The 21,619-nt window shown below is 35.8% G+C and overlaps 1 protein-coding gene across 2 annotated transcripts in view; it reads right to left on the minus strand.

Moving 5' to 3' along the window:
* Nucleotides 1-4,411: 4,411 nt before the first annotated feature.
* Nucleotides 4,412-21,619, minus strand: part of dhdds (dehydrodolichyl diphosphate synthase) — a 41,888-nt gene continuing 24,680 nt past the window's right edge. For both annotated transcript variants that reach the window (XM_062064076.1, XM_062064075.1), the window contains exons 8-9: nucleotides 8,838-8,945; nucleotides 4,412-4,969 (exon numbers count right to left, since the gene is read on the minus strand). In XM_062064076.1, coding sequence (XP_061920060.1) covers nucleotides 4,730-4,969; nucleotides 8,838-8,945 — 348 coding nt within the window. In that variant the 3' untranslated portion in view covers nucleotides 4,412-4,729. The remainder of the gene's footprint in view (nucleotides 4,970-8,837; nucleotides 8,946-21,619) is intronic.

Raw genomic sequence — 21,619 nt, forward strand, 5'->3', positions numbered from 1 at the left:
TTCTATTGAGGCTCGTAAAATCACAGCAGCATTATCAGCGCAGCGGTTCTTTGAAGGCTCGTAAAATCAAAACCGTAGCACTTATCAAAACTCTTTGAGTATCCGTCAATCAGAAGGGTTAAATCTCTCTCCTGTAGTAGTTTGAAGCCGAAACGACAAACGCGCTCAGAGGAGATAATGTTTGATGTTTGGTGACCGGTTTTAACAAAAATTTAGTTTTGAAGGAGGGATTGCAAACTTCCTGTTGATTTTTGCTGAAGGGTGTCAATCTATTAAATGTAGGTCTAAGTGAGACCTACATAGAGGTTTTTGTTTCATGTCTCTAAAACGTTCCTACCGGAAGTTACAAGCGGTTTTGTCTGTGTTTTCCTCTGAAGAGCAGTTTTGTCTCTGTTTTATTCAAAAATTGCGCTAGAGCGCAAATTTTAGTTTTGGGGTTTTTTTTTTTTTTATTAGATCGCAATTTCCACCAGTCCTGATGTGTGTGAAAAGTTTGGTGAGTTTTGAAGTATTTTAAGGGGGTCAAATTACAGCTCAAAGAGGCAAAAATTAGTACATTTTTGTCTTGAAGGGGAAATTGCCAACTTCCTGTTGGTTTTTGCCCGAGGATGTTAAATTATGAAATGTAGGTCTACGTCAGACCTACATAGAGGTTTTTGTTTCATGTCTCTACGACCTTCCTAGTGGGAGTTACAGGCAGTTTGTTTTTGTTTTTTCCTAGGGGGCGCTAGAGCGCAATTTTGAGTTTTGGGGGTTTTTTTTTTTTATTAGATGGCAATTTTCGCAGGTCCTGATGTGTGTGTCAAATTTGGTGAGTTTTGAAGCATGTTAAGTGGGTCAAATTAGCGTTTTTTTGTGGCGGCGGAATAATAATAAACATTACAAATTCAATAGGTTCCTTTGTACCCTGTAAAAAGGACTCCCTGTGGGAGTCCTTTTTACAGGGTACATGCGGACCCTAAAAATGGTAAAATGAACCTCAAAAGAATGATATGAATAAATAAAAGGTTGTTGTGTCACCTGACTATAACTGAGGGGTCTTAGAACACATCTCTTAAATACATTTGTTTAATTATTTTTTTTATTTTAATCATTTTAACTATAGTAACATCTATGGTGTTACGGGTCAATTTCGACCCATATAGAAAAAGGCTAAAAAGTATTTTTTCCAGCAACAGAACTTTAATACAAACACAAAATAAAAAGCAGAACAAGTCACAACACAAACTATAGATTTGCAAGGTCAAACAAACAACAACCAATCAAGCAAATCAAAGTTAAGTTAAAGTACCACTGATAGTCGCACACACACTAGGTGTGGCGAAATTATTCTCTGCATTCGACCCATCACCCTTTATCACCCCCCTGGGAGGTGAGGGGAGCAGTGAGCAGCAGCGGTGGCCGCGCCCGGGAATAATTTTTGCTGATTTAAGCCCCAATTCCAAGCCTTGATGCTGAGTGCCAAGCAGGGAGGTAATGGCTCCCATTTTTATAGTCTTTGGTATGACTCGGCCGGGGTTTGAACTCACGACCTACCTAACTAGAAGGTTGTGGCCATAAACCGAGAAGTTGGTCAACTTTGACAGCCCAACTTAGACCCGGAGATGGCCAGAAAGACACAGAAGGGAAATAATTAGTGTCAATTTTTGTAAGGATTATGGTTAATTTACATCTAAACAGGATTATATGAAAACCACATCAGTCGGCAACCCATTGAGAGCAGACATTGTACACTAAGTGGTTGCTTTATTATGTTTGTAGTTTGTATACCTTGTGTAGCACTTAGCAATACTGCTACATGATGCTTAGTGTTTTGCTGAAGCTAGATCTGTTTAGCACACAGCTTGTAAAACGTGGTGCTCATCCTCCTTGTATTCAGGTTCAAAAATAGGGATGGGCACCTAATCCGGTACTTTTTTGGCACCGACCGTAAGATCCAGCGGTGCCTTGTTTCAGTGCCTGGGTAGCTCGTGACGTCACATCTGTTCTAATGAGCAATTATAGACATACGTTTTATCAGTACTATACAGTTTCTTTGGACGAGAGGTCAATAAATGTTGTGGTATTTATGTCTTTTGAACATGACATACTTACTCCAACCTCAGAGGACAAAGCTACGAACAATGGGAGACCGGGCTTTCTGCACCGCCGCTCCCAGTCTGTGGAACGCTCTCCCTGACCACCTGAGGGCACCACAGACTGTGGATGCTTTTAAAAAAGGCTTTTTTTAAAAGATATGTGCATACTAGTTTTATCTATTTGGCTGTTCTAGTTTTTATTTATTATCTTTTTTTTTATTTTATTTTTTTTAAATAAACTAGCACTTTGAGGTTGTTTACTCAATGTAAAGTGCTTTTTACAAATAAAATCTATTATTATTATTACTTGACATACATATGCTCAGCTATATTATGCATGTATTGAATACACAATAAAAGGTAAATTATTGTAAAAAAAAAAAACAACCAAAACGTTTATTGTAGTAAATACTATGTATGTATAATTGTAATATTTTAAATGTAAAGATAAACGTAGTGGTATATTGTGTGGTGGTGTCATTAAAAGCCGGTGGTAGCTATGCTGTTTAAAAATGAGGGTTGTCAAAATGAAAGAGTTAAAGCATGTGTAATTGATTTGGACCGTACACGCTCTTTTACACCTTCAGTGATCACACGGATGCATAAGTCAGTACAAAAATGAGTGAGGGGGCTCAGACTGGTGTGCTCGCCAGCACATTTCCCTCCAAAATGCAGCCTGGAAGAACTTTGGATAAAACGGTTACCATGTTTGATGCAAATAAACGACATGCATTTAAGTAAAATGTTTAAAAATGCTCCTGGATGACATTCTGACAATAAAATTGTGTGTACCAAAACGTGGTCTTTTTCTTTAAGCAAATTTTAATTATGCAAGCAAGTAATAACCTGTGATTAATCATGATTCATCCAAATTCCAAAATGTGATAAATATATATTGATTTACAGTACAGGCCAAAAGTTTGGACACACCTCATTCAATGCATTTTCATGACTATTTACATTGTAGATTGTCACATCAAAACTATAAATGAACACATGTGGAGTTATGTACGTAACAAAAAAAAAGGTGAAATCCCTGAAAACATGTTTTATATTCTAGTTTCTTCAAAATAGCCACCCTTTGCTCTGATTACTGCTTTGCACACTCTTGGCATTCTCTCCATGAGCTTCACCTGAAATGGTTTTCACTTCACAGGTGTGCTTGAAGCTCATGGAGAGAATGCCAAGAGTGTGCAAAGCAGTAATCACAGCAAAGGGTGGCTGTTTTGAAGAAACTAGAATACAAAACATGTTTTTTTGTTAAGTGCATACCACATGTTTTCATTCATTGTTTTGATGTGACAATCTACAATGTAAATAGTCATGAAAATAAAGAAAACACATTGAATGAGAAGTTGTGTCCAAACTTTTGGCCTGTACTTATATATACTAATATATATATATATATATATATATATATATATATATATATATATATATATATATATATATATATATAGTGTATATATATATATAGTATATATATATATATATATACTATATATATTATACTGTATATATATATGCATATTTTATATATATATATATATATATATATATATATATATATATATATATATTATACTGTATATATATATATATATATATATACACTATAAATATATATATACATACTATATATATAAATATATCTGTATATATATTAGGGCTGCAACAACTAATCGATTAAATCGATTAAAATCGATTATAAAAATAGTTGCCGATTAATTTAGTCATCGATTCGTTGGATCTATGCTATGCGCATGCGCAGAGGCTTTAAAAAAACCTTTATTTATAAACTGCAACATGTACAAACAGCTGAGAAACAATCAAAATAAGTATGGTGCCAGTATGCTGTTTTTTTTTCAATAAAATACTGGAAAGGATAGAAATGTAGTTTGTCTCTTTTATCCGATTATTAATCGAAGTAATAATCGACAGATTAATCGATTATCAAATTAATCGTTAGTTGCAGCCCTAATATATATATATATATATATATATATATATATATACACTATATATATATATATTATATATATGTGTATATATATCTGTATATATATATATTATATATATATGTGTATATATATTATATATATATATGTGTATGTATATTATATATATATATGTGTATGTATATTATATATATATATATATATATATATACACATATATACATATGTGTATATATATATATATATTGTATGTTATTGGTGTTAATTTCTCACCAGTCTAAATAGTGCAAATGGTGGTTGCAGCGTCAGTTGAATTCTATTAAAATATTGGTCAGAATTCTTGAAGCCACACAAATAAGCTAGTGAGTCAAATCCTTGTTTGACAATCAGTAATCACTTTAATTTGTTCATAAAGCTGGTCAAAATGTAGTTATTGATCACAATATTGGCTTGACACTTAGGACACAGATGAACTGTGCTGGCAACAAGTCACACCACCAACACATCACTGCATGCGTTTAAAAGAGCAGACGTTTTAAAATCGAGCATAAATATCACAGTAACTCTACAGCCCCACAGGGGTGAAGTTGACCAACCAAAGATGAAACTTGTCTCTAGTGATTCTTTTTCTTCATCATCTACGCAACTCCGTCTCTGGAAGGGAGGATGCAGCGGCAGGATTGGGGCTCCATTTCAACATGGAGGCACAGCTTCTAAGTCAGTGAAGAAAGAGTCCCTCTTCTCCCTGAGTACCTTGATGAAGTCTTGCACGCGCTCTTGGCGGCAGGCGGTGTAGCGCGACAGCACTTCCTGCCTCCTGTGGCCGTCTGCGGGCTTCCCGTTGCCGTGACGCTGCAGGTGCTCGGCCACGCAGGCGCGGTCCGACTCCAGCTGCTGGAGGGCCTGGTGCTCTCGGTGGAGGTCTCGTGCGCTCTGGGATACCATAACCATGTTTAAAGATCAACTGCGCTTTTTTGGGAATGTTGTCTATCGTTACGTAAGACACGAACACCTTCTTCTTTTTATGCATTCTAAACTATGACAATGCAGCTAATGGAGTGCACTATTCCGCACATAAAGCCCTCTAAAAAAACATCCCAAAACCAACAATACTCTGTTTACATCTCGTGACCCAACAATATTGTTATTATAAGTGCTAACACAGTACATTTATTAAACACAGAGCGCTAACTAGCTTATGCTGCTATATTGACATATTGAGGCGGCGAGCTGCTGTTGCTTCACCGCTAAGATAGTGAAAGTTAATTCTAGGTCAGGGGTCACCAGGTAGCCCGTAAGGACCAGATGAGTAGCCCGCCGGCCTGTTCTAAAAATAGCTCAAATAGCAGCACTTACCAGTGAGCTGTCTGTATTTTTTAAATTGTATTTATTTACTAGCAAGCTGGTCTCACTTTGCCCGACATTTTTAATTCTAAGAGAGACAAAACTCAAATAGAATTTGAAAATCCAAGAAAATATTTGAAAGACTTGGTCTTCACTTGTTTAAATAAATTCATTCATTTTTTTACTTTGCTTCTTATAACTTTCAGAAAGACAATTTTAGAGAAAAAATACAACCTTAAAAATGATTTTAGGATTTTTAAACACATATACCTTTTTACCTTTTAAATTCCTTCCTTTTCTTTCCTGACAATTTAAATCAATGTTCAAATAAAAAAAAAATTTTATTGTAAAGAATAATAAATACATTTTAATTTAATTCTTCATTTTAGCTTCTATTTTTCCGACGAAGAATATTCGTGAAATATTTCTTCAAACTTATTATGATTAAAATTCAAAAAAAATATTCTGGAAAATCCAGAAAATCTGTAGAGTCAAATTGAAATCTTATTTCAAAGTCTTTTTAATTTTTTTTTTTAATTTTTGTTTTGGAAAATCTAGAAAATATAGTCATTTGTCTTTGTTAGAAACATAGCTTGGTCCAATTTGCTATATACTCTAACAAAGTGTAGATTGGATTTTAACCTATTTAAAACATGTCATCAAAATTATAAAATTAATCTTAATCAGGAAAAATTACTAATGATGTTCCATAAATTATTTTTTTAAGTTTTTCTCTTCCTTTTTTCGGTTTAATTTTGAATTTTAAAGAGTCGAAATTGAAGACAAACTATGTTTCAAAATTTAATTGTAATTTTTTTCGTGTTTTCTCCTCTTTTAAACCGTTCAATTAAGTGTAAACATCATTAATTATTAATAATAACATAGAGTTAAAGGTAAATTGAGCAAATTGGCTATTTCTGGCAATTTATTGAAGTGTGTATCAAACTGGTAGCCCTTCGCATTAATCACTACCCAAGAAGTAGCTCTTGGTTTCAAAAAGGTTGGTGACCCCTGTTCTAGGTCATAAACCAATCCTCTCACCTGGATAGTAGAAGGTTGTGGCCATAAACTGAGAAGTTGGTCAACTTTGACAGCCAACTTAGACCCGGGGATGGCCAGAAAGACACGGAAAGAAAATTATTTGTAACATTTTTTTTTTTTTAATTGTGAGGATTATGGTTAATTTTTCATCTAAACAGGAAGATATGAAAACCCCATCAGTCAGACATTGTACACTAAGTAGGGGTGTAACGGTACGTGTATTTGTATTGAACCGTTTCGGTACGGGGGTTCCGGTTCGGTTCGAAGGTGTACCGAACGAGTTTCCACACGGACATATTAAGTAGCGTAACGCACGTTGTGTAAACAATGCACACACGGCATGCTAGCAGCTAACGGGCTACGATAGATTGACCATACGTCCTCTTTTCACCGGACATGTCCTCTTTTGCGGAGCTGTCAGGGCGGAGTTTCTTAAATGCCTCAAATGTCCGGCATTTTGAGTTAGGGTTGCGTGTATTTTCAATGTACGTTCAGGGTTAAGAAGGGGTTGAAAACAAAACAAACAGCAGCATTGGTGAGGGAGGGGCAGAGACAGAGAGAGAGAGAGAGTTATGATAAACGCGCATGCGTCGCCAGGCTCTGCTTTTTATCCATAGATTTATCACATTTAATGTTTTATTATCTATAGCAGGGGTGTCAAAAGTGTGCCCCGGAGGCCATTTGCGGCCCACAGCTAATGTTTTAAATGCCCACGGCACATTCTAAAAATACTATTCAAATAAAAAAAAACATAACAAAAGTGAAATAAAAAAAGCTGACAGGTTAAATGTAATTTAGAAAAAGTTGCAATGTTGACTAATAAAACAAAGCTGTTTTTTTTCTTTGAAACTGTCATTGCTCAAAACATAATATTGAATCAAAATCAATGTTGTTATGAATTATTGACCTATCCAAGGTTCCCATTACTTCACATCAAATATTACACTAAGAAAAATATTTTCGGTGGAAGATTTGGCAAATTTGGTAAATAAATAACCCAAAAATGTATATTTTGTTGTTTTCTTACCGAAAATGAACCGAACCGTGACCTCTAAACCGAGGTACGTACCGAACCCACATTTTTGTGTACCGTTACACCCCTAACACTGATTGCTTTATTATGTCTGTAGTTTGTATATCTAGCGTAGCACTTAGCAATACTGCTACATGATGCTTAGTGTTTCGCTATAGCTCGATCTGTTTAGCACACAACTTGTAGCTCGTCCTCCTTATATTCAGGTTCAAAAATAGGCATGAGCACCTAATCCGGTACTTTTTTTTGGCACCGACCGTAAGATCCAGCGGTGCCATGTTTCAGTGCCTGGGTGGCCCATGACGTCACGTCTGTTCTAATTAGCAATTATAGACGTACGTTTTAACAGTACTATACAGTATCTTTGGACGAGAGGTCAATAAAAGTTGTGGTATTTATGTCTTTTGAACATGACATACATATGTTTAGCTATATTATGCATGTATTGAATACACAATAAAAGATAAATTATTGTAAAAAAACAACAAAATACATTTATTGTAGTAAATACTATGTAATTACTACAAGATCCAGTCGTGATGTCATGTCTGTTCTAATTAGCAATTAGACTTGCTAGCACTTGAGAGGAAAACATTTGAACTTACAATAGATTAACTTGCAAAATCAGCTCCGTTCCTCGTACTGTAATTTGTAATGTTAACTTTCATTAGGAATGTAATATTTTTGAAACATATTCAATTGGTCTTTTATTTTTTACTCCATCTTTTTTTGCTCATTTCTTTTTCATTTAATTGCCTCCATGGACGCCCAGCACATATTTCTCAGATGGAAAAAGAAAATAGTACATAGAGTCAGGTTTTATTTTGTGCAATACTAAGAAAATTGTTATGTTGAAGACATTCGCAAAACAATTGCAAATATGTTACTATACAAATAGTTTTGATATATTTGATATTTCAGAAATGATCATGTTTAATTTAAGGTTTCACACAAATAAACATTTTTAACCACATGAACACACAAGTAGAGGAAATTGGTACCGTTGAGTACTGATATTGATTCAACAGTGAACAGTACCCAACCTTACTAAAAAATATAAGGTTCTGGATCATTGTTTGACCCAAAAAGTGTTGTTGAAGGGAAAAGCAAACATTGTGATGAGTCTGTGAAATGAACACGCCTCAGTGTAGATGGAATAGAGTCCATTGATAGCTGACTTTTGCTAATCCTTATTTACGATTTAGAATGCATTAACAAAAAGACAAACACGTGTTCCTGTTTTACGTAAGGATTGTGACTAATAGGCACACCTCCAAAAAACATGCGGTTCCCCTTTAATGAAGAACCTAAAAGGTCCTCAAGCGAACGCTCTGGTGGTCTCCACCATGAACGCAAGAAAACCAGCGTGGAGTAAAGCCTCACCTGGATGGACTGGTGGTTGACTTGATACTGCAGGATGGCTTCACATAAGTTCCAGAAGGAGTACTCGGGCCACAGCATCGACTGGAACGCTAAACACGAGTGGGACGTCTGCCGGGGAGACAAAAAAAAGTTAGCAAAGTCCTACAGGAAACGATGTAACGAGAGTATCCTTCCTTGTCATTAGTACTGTTGTGCAATTCATTCATTTGATCATCCCACTGGTAAAAATATTGATTATATTGATGATAAAGGAGCCATATGTAATAATGTCATGTCAAGTCATCATTAAATATGTTAAAAGGCATGAATAAATCAAGTTTTTTTCCAATACCTCTATAACTGGTAACAGTAGTTCAAATGCGCATTTCAAATTAGATTTACAGCCCCGAAATATTGTTATCGTTTTCATTTCCATACCCCGCCCTCCACCGTTTGACCAATTAGAAAGTCTGAGTGTGTCACATCCAGGTTGCCATCTTGGTCTGGCTACTGCCACTGGTAAAGTAACTAAACATGTCAGACCTTAGTACATCTCAAAGTTACCATTCTCAACTTATTCATGACAAAGCCAGGAGCAAAACCGGGATTTGTATCGGGGATGCCTTTAAAATATGGAGACAATTGAAGGCGGAGAAGACAATGTGCCAATCTACAATGTAAATAGTCATGAGAATAAAGACAAGGCATTGAATGAGGAGGTGTGTCCAAACTGTACTGTATGTTCTTGGGGTGTGCAAAGCAGTAATCAGAGCAAAGGGTGGCTATTTTGAAGAAACTAGAATATAAAACATGTTTTCAGTTATTTCACCTTTTTTTTGTTAAGTACTAGAGATGTCCGATAATATCGGTCTGCCAATATTGTCGGCCGATAAATGCGTTAAAATGTAATATCTGAAATTATCGGTATCGTTTTTTTTATTATCAGTATCGTTTTGTTTTTGTTTTTTTTATTAAATCCACATAAAAAACACAAGATACACTTACAATTAGTGCACCAACCCACCCCATTTACACTCATTCACACAAAAGGGTTGTTTCTTTCTGTTATTAATATTCTGGTTCCTACATTATATATCAATATATATCAATACAGTCTGCAAGGGATACAGTCCGTAAGCACACATGATTGTGCGTGCTGCTGGTCCACTAATAGTACTAACCTTTAACAGTTAATTTTACAAATTTTCATTAATTACTAGTTTCTATGTAACTGTTTTTATATTGTTTTACTTTCTTTTTTATTCAAGAAAATGTTTTTAATTTATTTATCTTATTTTATTTGATTCATTTTTTTAAAAAGTACCTTATCTTCACCATACCTGGTTGTCCAAATTAGGCATAATAATGTGTTAATTCCACAACTGTATATATCGGTATCGGTTGATATCGGTATCGGTAATTAAAGAGTTGGACAATATCGGCATATCGGATATCGGCAAAAAGCCATTATCGGACATCCCTATTAAGTACATAACTCCACATGTGGTCATTCATAGTTTTGATGTGACAATCTACAATGTAAATTAGAGATGTCCGATAATATCGGTCTGCCGATATTATCGGCCGATAAATGCGTTAAAATGTAATATCGGAAATTATCGGTATCTGTTTTTTTATTATCAGTATCGTTTTTTTGTGTGTTTTTAAAAAAAAAAAAAATCCACATTAAAAACACAAGATACACTTACAATTAGTGCACCAACCCACCCCATTTACACTCATTCACACAAAAGGGTTGTTTCTTTCTGTTATTAATATTCTGGTTCCTACATTATATATCAATATATATCAATACAGTCTGCAAGGGATACAGTCCGTAAGCACACATGATTGTGCGTGCTGCTGGTCCACTAATAGTACTAACCTTTAACAGTTAATTTTACAAATTTTCATTAATTACTAGTTTCTATGTAACTGTTTTTATATTGTTTTACTTTCTTTTTTATTCAAGAAAATGTTTTTAATTTATTTATCTTATTTTATTTGATTCATTTTTTTAAAAAGTACCTTATCTTCACCATACATGGTTGTCCAAATTAGGCATAATAATGTGTTAAATCCACGACTGTATATATCGGTTGATATCGGTATCGGTTGATATCGGTATCTGTAATTAAAGAGTTGGACAATATCGGCATATCGGATATCGGCAAAAAGCCATTATCGGACATCCCTATTAAGTACATAACTCCACATGTGGTCATTCATAGTTTTGATGTGACAATCTACAATGTAAATTAGAGATGTCCGATAATATCGGTCTGCCGATAATATCGGCCGATAAATGCGTTAAAATGTAATATCGGAAATTATCGGTATCGTTTTTTTTAATTATCAGTATCGTTTTTTTGGGGTTTTATTTTTTTATTAAATCCACATAAAAAACACAAGATACACTTACAATTAATGCACCAACCCAAAAAACCTCCCTCCTCATTCACACAAAAGGGTTGTTTCTTTCTGTTATTAATATTCTGCTTCCTACATTATATATCAATACAGTCTGCAAGGGATACAGTCCGTAAGCACACATGATTGTGCGTGCTGCTGGTCCACTAATAGTACTAACCTTTAACAGTTAATTTTACAAATTTTCATTAATTACTAGTTTCTATGTAACTGTTTTGATATTGTTTTACTTTCTTTTTTATTCAAGAAAATGTTTTTAATTTATTTATCTTATTTGATTTGATTCATTTTTTTAAAAAGTACCTTATCTTCACCATACCTGGTTGTCCAAATTAGGCATAATAATGTGTTAATTCCACGACTGTATATATCGGTATCGGTTGATATCGGTATCGGTAATTAAAGAGTTGGACAATATCGGCATATCGGATATCGGCAAAAAGCCATCATCGGACATCCCTATTAAGTACATAACTCCACATGTGGTCATTCATAGTTTTGATGTGACAATCTACAATGTAAATTAGAGATGTCCTATAATATCGGTCTGCCGATATTATCGGCCGATAAATGCGTTAAAATGTAATATCGGAAATTATCGGTATCATTTTTTTATTATCCGTATCGTTTTTTTTATTTTTTATTTTTTAATTAAATCCACATAAAAAACACAAGATACACTTACAATTAGTGCACCAACCCAAAAAACCTCCCTCCCCCATTTACACTCATTCACACAAAAGGGTTGTTTCTTTCTGTTATTAATATTCTGCTTCCTACATTATATATCAATATATATCAATACAGTCTGCAAGGGATACAGTCCGTAAGCACACATGATTGTGCGTGCTGCTGCTCCACTAATAGTACTAACCTTTAACAGTTAATTTGACAAATTTTCATTAATTAATAGTTTCTATGTAACTGTTTTTATATTGTTTTACTTTATTTTTTATTCAAGAACATTGTTTTAATTTATTTATCTTATTTTATTTGATTCATTTTTTTAAAAAGTACCTTATCTTCACCATACCCGGTTGTCCAAATTAGGCATAATAATGTGTTAATTCCACGACTGCATATATCGGTTGATATCGGTATCGGTTGATATCAGTATCGGTAATCAAAGAGTTGGACAATATCGGCATATCGGATATCGGCAAAAAGCCATTATCGGACATCCCTATTAAGTACATAACTCCACATGTGGTCATTCATAGTTTTGATGTGACAATCTACAATGTAAATTAGAGATGCCCGATAATATCGTTAATAAATGCGTTAAAATGTAATATCGGAAATTATCGGTATCGGTTTTTTAGTATCAGTATCGGTTTTTTGGGGGGTTTTTTTAAATTAAATCCACATAAAAAACACAAGATACACTTACAATTAGTGCACCAACCCAAAAAAACCTCCCTCCACCATTTACACTCATTCACACAGAAGGGTTGTTTCTTTCTGTTATTAATATTCTGGTTCCTACATTATATATCAATATATATCAATACAGTCTGCAAGGGATACAGTCCGTAAGCACACATGTTTGTGCGTGCTGCTGGTCCACTAATAGTACTAACCTTTAACAGCTAATTTTACAAATTTTCATTAATTACTAGTTTCTATGTAACTGTTTTTATATTGTTTTACTTTCTTTTTTATTCAAGAAAATGTTTTTAATTTATTTATTTTATTTGATAAATTTTTTTAAAAAGGACCTTATCTTCACCATACCTGGTTGTCCAAATTAGGCATAATAATGTGTTAATTCCACGACTGTATATATCGGTTGATATCGGTATACGGTTTATATCGGTATCGGTAATTAAAGAGTTGGACAATATCGGCATATCGGATATCGGCAAAAAGCCATTATCGGACATCCCTATTAAGTACATAACTCCACATGTGGTCATTCATAGTTTTGATGTGCCAATCTACAATGTAAATAGTCATGAAAATAAAGAAAAAGCATTGAAAGAGGAAAAGGTGTGTCCAAACTTTAGGCCTGTACTGTACACTAAAGCAGTCCAAGAGAAGCAACTAACAATTTGCAGTTATATGTTGTTGTTACAATTAAATATATAGTCAAGGATAGCTGTTTAGCTATTTGACAAAACACAAAGCTGAAGCGCGAGTTGTTACGTCATTTTGTCGTGAAAGCCGTAAGAGGGCGGGATATAATGCTTACAACACATTGGAAAGCGAGTGACTCTTAGGCATCCGTGGAAATGTTGCTAACATCCTCTGAATAAAAGCAGTTTAATGGCGCTATGAAGGGGTGGAATTATAGTGCAGCTTTAAATCCAGCAGAGGGTGCTGTCTCACAAGTCAATTTCCTCAACATTTGCTAGCAGGAGGATGCTTTGACAAGACGTGATGTTCCAGTAACTGCATGTTTTGGAAGTACAATACTGAAAACTTGATGCCGGAAACTGCGTCCTAACGTGCAAAACAGCATTTTACATTCCTTTAGTAACAGTGACAGGCAGACTAGAACACAAATAGTTACTTCAACGCTTTTCCTGGACGTATCCATTATTTGGATTTTAATTACTTTAATTTTAACGTCTGTTGTGTCCTTGAGCAAGAACACCCTTGCTCCTGATGAGTCGTGGTCGCCATCACGAATGTGGAAATAGTGTCAAAGCGCTTTGAGTACCTTGAAGGTAGAACAACACAATACAAGTGTAACCCGTAACCCATGAAGCGGTGATCTAATGTACAGAAACAATCCTTTGTTTATTATATGTTGTCAATAGAAAGTCAACTAGTTAGTAAACTTGATAAACTTAAGACTTAAAAGGGAAACTAAACTTTTTGGGGAATTTTCCCCATCATCCACAATCCCTATGGTTTTTTTTTTTTGCATTTTAATTTGTAATAGACGGCAAGTATGAGGTGGCTAACAATGCAGCTAATGAGAGAACACTATTCCGCCCTTTGGAAAAAGAGCCAAAAAGCACTTGCAATACTCCAGTTACATTTTGTGAGCGGAATATTAAGCATACTTGCCAACCTTGAGACCTCCGATATCGGGAGGTGGGGGCGGGGGCGTGGTTAAAAGGGGAATATATTTAAGCTAGAATTCACCAACTCAAGTATTTCACACACACACACACACACATCTATCCATCTATCTATCTATCTATATATATATAGTCATATATATTTATATATATGTATGAAATACTTGACTTTCAGTGAATTCTAGCTATATATATATATATATATATATATATATATATATATATATATATATATATATATATATATATATATATATATATATATATATATATATATATATATATATTAGGGCTGCAACTAACGATTAATTTGATAATCGATTAATCTGTCGATTATTACTTCGATTAATCGATTAATAATCGGATAAAAGAGACAAACTACATTTCTATCCTTTCCAGTATTTTTTTGGGAAAAAACAGCATACTGACACCATACTTATTTTGATTATTGTTTCTCAGCTGTTTGTACATGTTGCAGTTCATAAATAAAGGTTGTTTTTTTTTAAAAAGCTTCTGCGCATGCGCATAGCATAGAGCCAACGAATCGATGACTAAATTAATCGGCAACTATTTTTATAATCGATTTTAAACGATTTAATCGATTAGTTGTTGCAGCCCTAATATATATATATATATATATATATATATATATATATATATATATATATATATATATATATATTTTTTTTTTTATACATATAAATAAAAGAAATACTTGAATTTCAGTGTTCTGGAGGCTATCCAGTAGATGGCAGTATTGTCCTGTTTAAGCGTGTCACAACATTGCTGTTTACGGCAGACGAACTGCTTTACGGTAGACTAAACGTGACTGCTGTTGTTGTGTGTTGTTGTGTGTTGTTACCGCGCTGGGAGGACGTTAATGAAACTGCCTAACAATAAACCCACATAAGAAACCAAGAACCTCGATCGCCCTCGATCATTCTACAGCAGGGGTCACCAACGTGGTGCCCGCGGGCACCAGGTAGCCCGTAAGGACCAGATGAGTAGCCCGCTGGCCTGTTCTAAAAATAGCTCAAATAGCAGCACTTACCAGTGAGCTGCCTCTATTTTTTAAATGTTATTTATTTACTAGCAAGCTGGTCTCGCTTTGCTCGACATTTTTAATTCTAAGAGGGACAAAACTCAAATAGAATTTGAAAATCCAAGAAAATATTTTAAAGACTTGGTCTTCACTAACTGACAAAGAAACAGATAACATATTTGGTGTCCAGTTCAAAGTGTGACATGACTTATTGAAAAATTTGAGAGTTTACTTTTGTATTTTACATGAGTTATTATTTGTACAGACATGGTGCAAAATAATTCATGATTTGTTAAAACATGTTAGTGGCTAGCTAGTTAAAATGGGATATTGTGATTTCACAAGACTGTCTTAAAAGTGATCATTTGAAAATGTTCAATTTGAAAAATGTGCACTTAGAGAAAATATAAAAATAGAGTGTTGCATATTGATATTTATCTGTTTCTATATATATTTATTGTGAGAAATCATTAAGATGATCAGTGTTTCCACAAAGATAAATATCATGAATTATTAATAATAACATAGAGTTAAAGGTAAATTGAGCAAATTGGCTATTTCTGGCAATTTATTTAAGTGTGTATCAAACTGGTAGCCCTTCGCATTAATCAGTACCCAAGAAGTAGCTCTTGCTTTCAAAAAGGTTGGTGACCCCTGTTCTACAGTTATGACGTCATTGGGCAGGCAAGCTGTTTATATTGTGGGAAAGCGGGCGTGAGAACCGGCTGTCCCCACTCAGGTCCGCATTGAGCTGGAGGGGGCGTGGCCTCCAGCTCCGGCTGAATACCGGGAGTTTGTCGGGAGAAAATTTCTGCCGGGAGGTTATCGGGAGAGGCGCTGAATACCGGGAGTTAAAGCTGGTAAATGCTTATAACTTACTATGGTGCAACAAAGAAGTACTGTAAACAGACACTCCTCAATCAGATGTGTGTTTATATTACTGTTAAAAGCGTACTAGCAAAACAGTGCCATGCATGCATAACACGTTTACGACATTAATTGGCTGCATGTGGGCCGCATCACAGTGTAAAGACCTGACATTAACAGTTGGTGTGGTGTTGGAGATGTCCCACTTTTTGTGTGGCCATAAAGGCATCAGTAGCTGAGTCTAAGGCGTGCGTGGGAGCAAGAACGAGCGGCTGCTGTTAATATGACAGATGACAGAGCTGCTTTTAGTATAGCAGAAAATGACCAGTTTCTTTAGATAGTAGTTTTTTGGTGTGGTTACAGCCGGCTCAGGATGTAACGATATGAACATTTCCTATCACGGTTATTGTGACCAAAATGATCAGTTATTTTTGTTGTGGTATTGTCGAATGTGCTCAAAAAATACTTACACACACACTGAAATCTTTTGACCAAGTTATTTCTTCTTTGAATGACTAAAATGAATAAACACTGTTAGAAAACCCAGTATTTTGTTTGTTTGTTATATTTCACTAAGGTTTCAGTCATAGTGGTTAGAGTGTCCGCCCTGAGATGGGTAGGTTGGAGTTCAAATCCCAGCCGAGTCATACCAAAGATTATAAAAATGGAACCCATAACCTCCCTGCTTGGCACTCAGCAACAAAGGGTTGGAGTTGGGGGTTAAATCACCAAAATGATTCCCGGGCGCGGCGCCGCTGCTGCCCACTGCTCCCCAAGGGGATGGGACAAATGCAGAGGACAAATTTCACCACATCTAGTGTGTGTGTGACAATCATTGGTACTTTAATCTTTAATATTCTAATTGTTCTAAATATTGGTTTGTACTGTATCACTTTAAAGGCCTACTGAAATGATTTTTTAAAATTTAAATGGGGATAGCAGATCCATTCTATGTGTCATACTTGATCATTTCGCGATATTGCCATATTTTTGCTGAAAGGATTTAGTAGAGAACATCGACGATAAAGTTGCAACTTTTGGTCGCTGATAAAAAAAACCCTTGCCTGTACCGGAAGTAGCGTGACGTCACAGGTTGAAAGGCTCCTCACATTTCCCCATTGTTTTCAATGCAGCGAGAGCGATTCGGACCGAGAAAGCGACGATTACCCCATTAATTTGAGCCAGGATGAAAGATTCGTGGATGAGGAACGTGAGCGTGAAGGACTAGAGTGCAGTGCAGGACGTATCTTTTTTCGCTCTGACCGTAACTTAGGTACAAGCTGGCTCATTGGATTCCACACTCTCTCCTTTTTCTATTGTGGATCACGGATTTGTATTTTAAACCACCTCGGATACTATATCCTCTTGAAAATGAGAGTCGAGAACGCGAAATGGACATTCACAGTGACTTTTATCTCCACTACAATACATCGGCGAAGCACTTTAGCTACAGAGCTAACGTGATAGCATCGGGCTTAACTGCAGATACAAACAAAAGAAATAAACCCCTGACTGGAAGGATAGACAGAAAATCAACAATACTATTAAACCATGGACCTGTAAATACACGGTTAATGCTTTCCAGCTTGGCGAAGCTTAACAATGCTGTTGCTAACGACGCCATTGAAGCTAACTTAGCAACCGGACCTCACAGAGCTATGCTAAAAACATTAGCTATCCACCTACGCCAGCCAGCCCTCATCTGCTCATCAACACCCGTGCTCACCTGCGTTCCAGCGATCGACGGCGCGACGAAGGACTTCACCCGATCATAGATGCGGTCGGCGGCCCGGAGACGGAGGAAGTCAAGGTGAGGTCGCCGGCTAGCGCGTCTGCTATCCATCTCAAAGTCCTCCTGGTTGTGTTGCTGTAGTCCGCCGCTAATACACTGATCCCACCTACAACGTTCTTCTTTGCAGTCTTCATTGTTCATTAAACAAATTGCAAAAGATTCACCAACACAGATGTCCAGAATACTGTGGAATTTTGACATGAAAACAGAGCTTTTTTGTATTGGATTCAATGGCGTCCGCATACTTCCGTTTCAACGATTGACGTCACGCGCATACGTCATCATACATAAACGTTTTCAACCGGGAGTTTAGCGGGAAATTTAAAATGGCACTTTATAAGTTAACCCGGCCGTATTGGCATGTGTTGCAATGTTAAGATTTCATCATTGATATATAAACTATCAGACTGCGTGGTCGCTAGTAGTGGCTTTCAGTAGGCCTTTAAGATTTATTTGAATGGAAAGTGCATTACAAATAAAATCTAGTATTATTACTTCTGGCGAGCGTTAGCCCTACTCTGCTCAGTGGTCTTTGAACGCACCGTAAAAATGCTAGAACACCTCCATCTCTTTTCCTCTGAGTAAAGATCAATCACTAGTAATGTGCGACACCACTGGTTTTCTTTCCTTTCGGATGCAGAGTCAAATTCAGGCTCGCATTGGCAATACTGTTCCGATACCAAAACTTTGTGCAAATGTGTCCGGTAAAATTGAATGAGTAGTGTATTTCAAGTGGGGAATCCTCTCCAAACGATATGAAAACAAATGGAGTCATTCAGCACTAAATGCGTTAGCTTAAATATATTCAACTCTCTATGTAGAGTCTCCAAATAGCCAACAATAAAAGGGTACATAAACTTGCTGTTTTATAATACTAAGTAGCTTATTTTAATTGCCAGTCATTTTCTTGAATGAATAAATGACAGGGTGAATGACCGAGCACAGCACAAAGTGCAGCTAGGTTTACTACTGTAGATACAATGAAACACAAATAAGCATACAAAGTTAATTAGTTTTTCCACTTAACTGGTACTTTAAAATAAAAAATACTAACTGTCTGGACTTTTACTGCAGTTATTATTACCGTTAATTGTTACATGGCCACGGCCGACAATAAACAGTTCTACGCAATGAAGTCGTACTGTCCTCAAATAATGTAACAGTGCTGACTAGGGATGTCCGATAATGGCTTTTTGCTGATATCCGATATTCCCCAACTCTTTAATTACCGATACCGATATCAACCGATATATGCAGTCGTGGAATTAACACATTATTATGCCTAATTTGGACAACCAGGTATGGTGAAGATAAGGTACTTTTTTAAAAAATTAGTAAAATAAGATAAATAAATTAAAAACATTTTCTTGAATAAAAAAGAAAGTACAACAATATAAAAACAGTTACATAGAAACTAGTAATGAATGAAAATTAGTAAAATTAACTGTTAAAGGTTAGTACTATTAGTGGAGCAGCAGCACGCACAATCATGTGTGCTTACGGACTGTATCCCTTGCAGACTGTATTGATATATATTGATATATAATGTAGGAAACAAAATATTAATAACAGAAAGAAACAACCCTTTTGTGTGAATGAGTGTAAATGGGGGAGGGAGGTTTTTTGGGTTGGTGCACTAATTGTAAGTGTATCTTGTGTTTTTTATGTTGATTTAATTAAAAAAAAAAAAAAAAAACGATACCGATAAAAAAAAAAAAACGATACCGATAATTTCCGATATTACATTTTAACGCATATATCATCTCTAGTGCTGACCAACATTGTGTTATCTGTTGTGGCCACTCGTGGCAAAATTGTACAGAATAAATTATGTGGTTAGTTTGTTTAGAGTTTTGGTTAGATTTGACTTTGTTTTGCATAGATTTGCTGTGTGCAGGAAGCGTGACCAGCAATGTTCCCTCTAATTCAGACCTGAGCAATTATTTTGATTCGGGGGGGCCAACTTTTGAGAAAAATATGTGTCTGGGGGCCGGTATATCTATGTATCCATGTATACATATACACACACACGCATGCACATATACCGTAATTTCCGGACTATAAGCCGCTACTTTTCCCCCTCGTTCTGGTCCCTGCGGCTTATACAAGGGTGCGGCTTATACAAGGGTGCGGCTTATTTACGGCCTGTTCTTCTCCGACACCGACGAAGAGGATTTCGGTGGTTTTAGTGCGCAGGAGGAAGACGATGACACAATGATTAAAGACTGACTTTTCATATACCGGTAGGCTGGTTATTTTGATAACGTACAGGCGAGCACTTTGTATTACTTTGCACCGTTGTATTATTTGTACTCTGCACGAATGCTGTTCGCCGTGTCAAAGATGTGAAAGTTTGATTGAATGATTGAAAGATTTATTGTTAATAAATGGGACGCTTTGCATTCCCAAACAGTCATCTCTGTCCCGACAATCCCCTCCGTGGTAGCAGGAACCCCTATATACTACGCTAATTACCCATCAAAACCCTGCGGCTTATAGTCGGGTGCGGCTTATATATGGAGCAATCTGTATTTTCCCCTAAATTTAGCTGGTGCGGCTTATAGTCAGGTGCGGCTTATAGTCCGGAAATTACGGTATTTATAAGCTGTGAAAATCTGCTGTACAGTATGTGTGCTTGGGTCCTATTTTTAGGAACACTAATACAAAACCTAACAATAATCAATCAATCAATGTTTATTTATATAGCCCTAAATCACAAGTGTCTCAAAGGGCTGCACAAGCCACAACGACATCCTCGGTACAGAGCCCACATACGGGCAAGGAAAAACTCACCCCAGTGGGACGTCGGTAAATGACTATGAGAAACCTTGGAGAGGACCGCATATGTGGGTAACCCCGCCCCTCTAGGGGAGACCGAAAGCAATGGATGTCGAGTGGGTCTGACATAATATTGTGAAAGTCCAGTCCACAGTGGATCCAACACATCAGCGAGAGTGAATAATGTCTGATTGCTAAAACGTTATGACCGCCTTAAAAAACGGAATGGAATTTTAATATTTTTTACTGAATGAGACACCCAGAATGCACATGAAAATAAAGAATGTGGGATTTACAATATTAACTATGAAGGATAAAACACTGAACATTGACAACATATGAACGTCACACCCCCTCTCCATCTGCATATTTTACAATCAAGCAAAACACAACAAAAATGCAACAAACAGTGAAATATGAACGCAAAGTAAATGAACAATGATTAATAATCAATTTTTACAGATTGTCCCTCATAATGTGTACAAAATAATAGGTGTATAAATGACACAATATGTTACTGCATACGACAGCAGACTAATTAGGAGTCTTTGTTTGTTTACTTACTACTAAAAGACAAGTTGTCTAGTATGTTCAACATTTTATTTAAGGACTAAATTACAATAATAAACATATGTTTCATGTACCCTAAGATTTTTTATTAAAATAAAGCCAATTTCTGTGGTCCCCTTTATTTAGAAAAGTATCGATAAGTATCGAAATACATTTTGGTACCGGTACCAAAATATTGGTATCGGGACAAACCTACTACAAACGTAATAATTCAACATTGTTTTCTCTGTTGTGGCCACTTGGTGTCACCTGTTACTCACAGTTGTATTGCAAAATCATACACAACAAATTAGGG

The sequence above is a fragment of the Entelurus aequoreus genome, linkage group LG11 (assembly GCF_033978785.1).
Source record: "Entelurus aequoreus isolate RoL-2023_Sb linkage group LG11, RoL_Eaeq_v1.1, whole genome shotgun sequence".
In the NCBI taxonomy this organism is placed as follows: Eukaryota; Metazoa; Chordata; class Actinopteri; order Syngnathiformes; family Syngnathidae; genus Entelurus; species Entelurus aequoreus.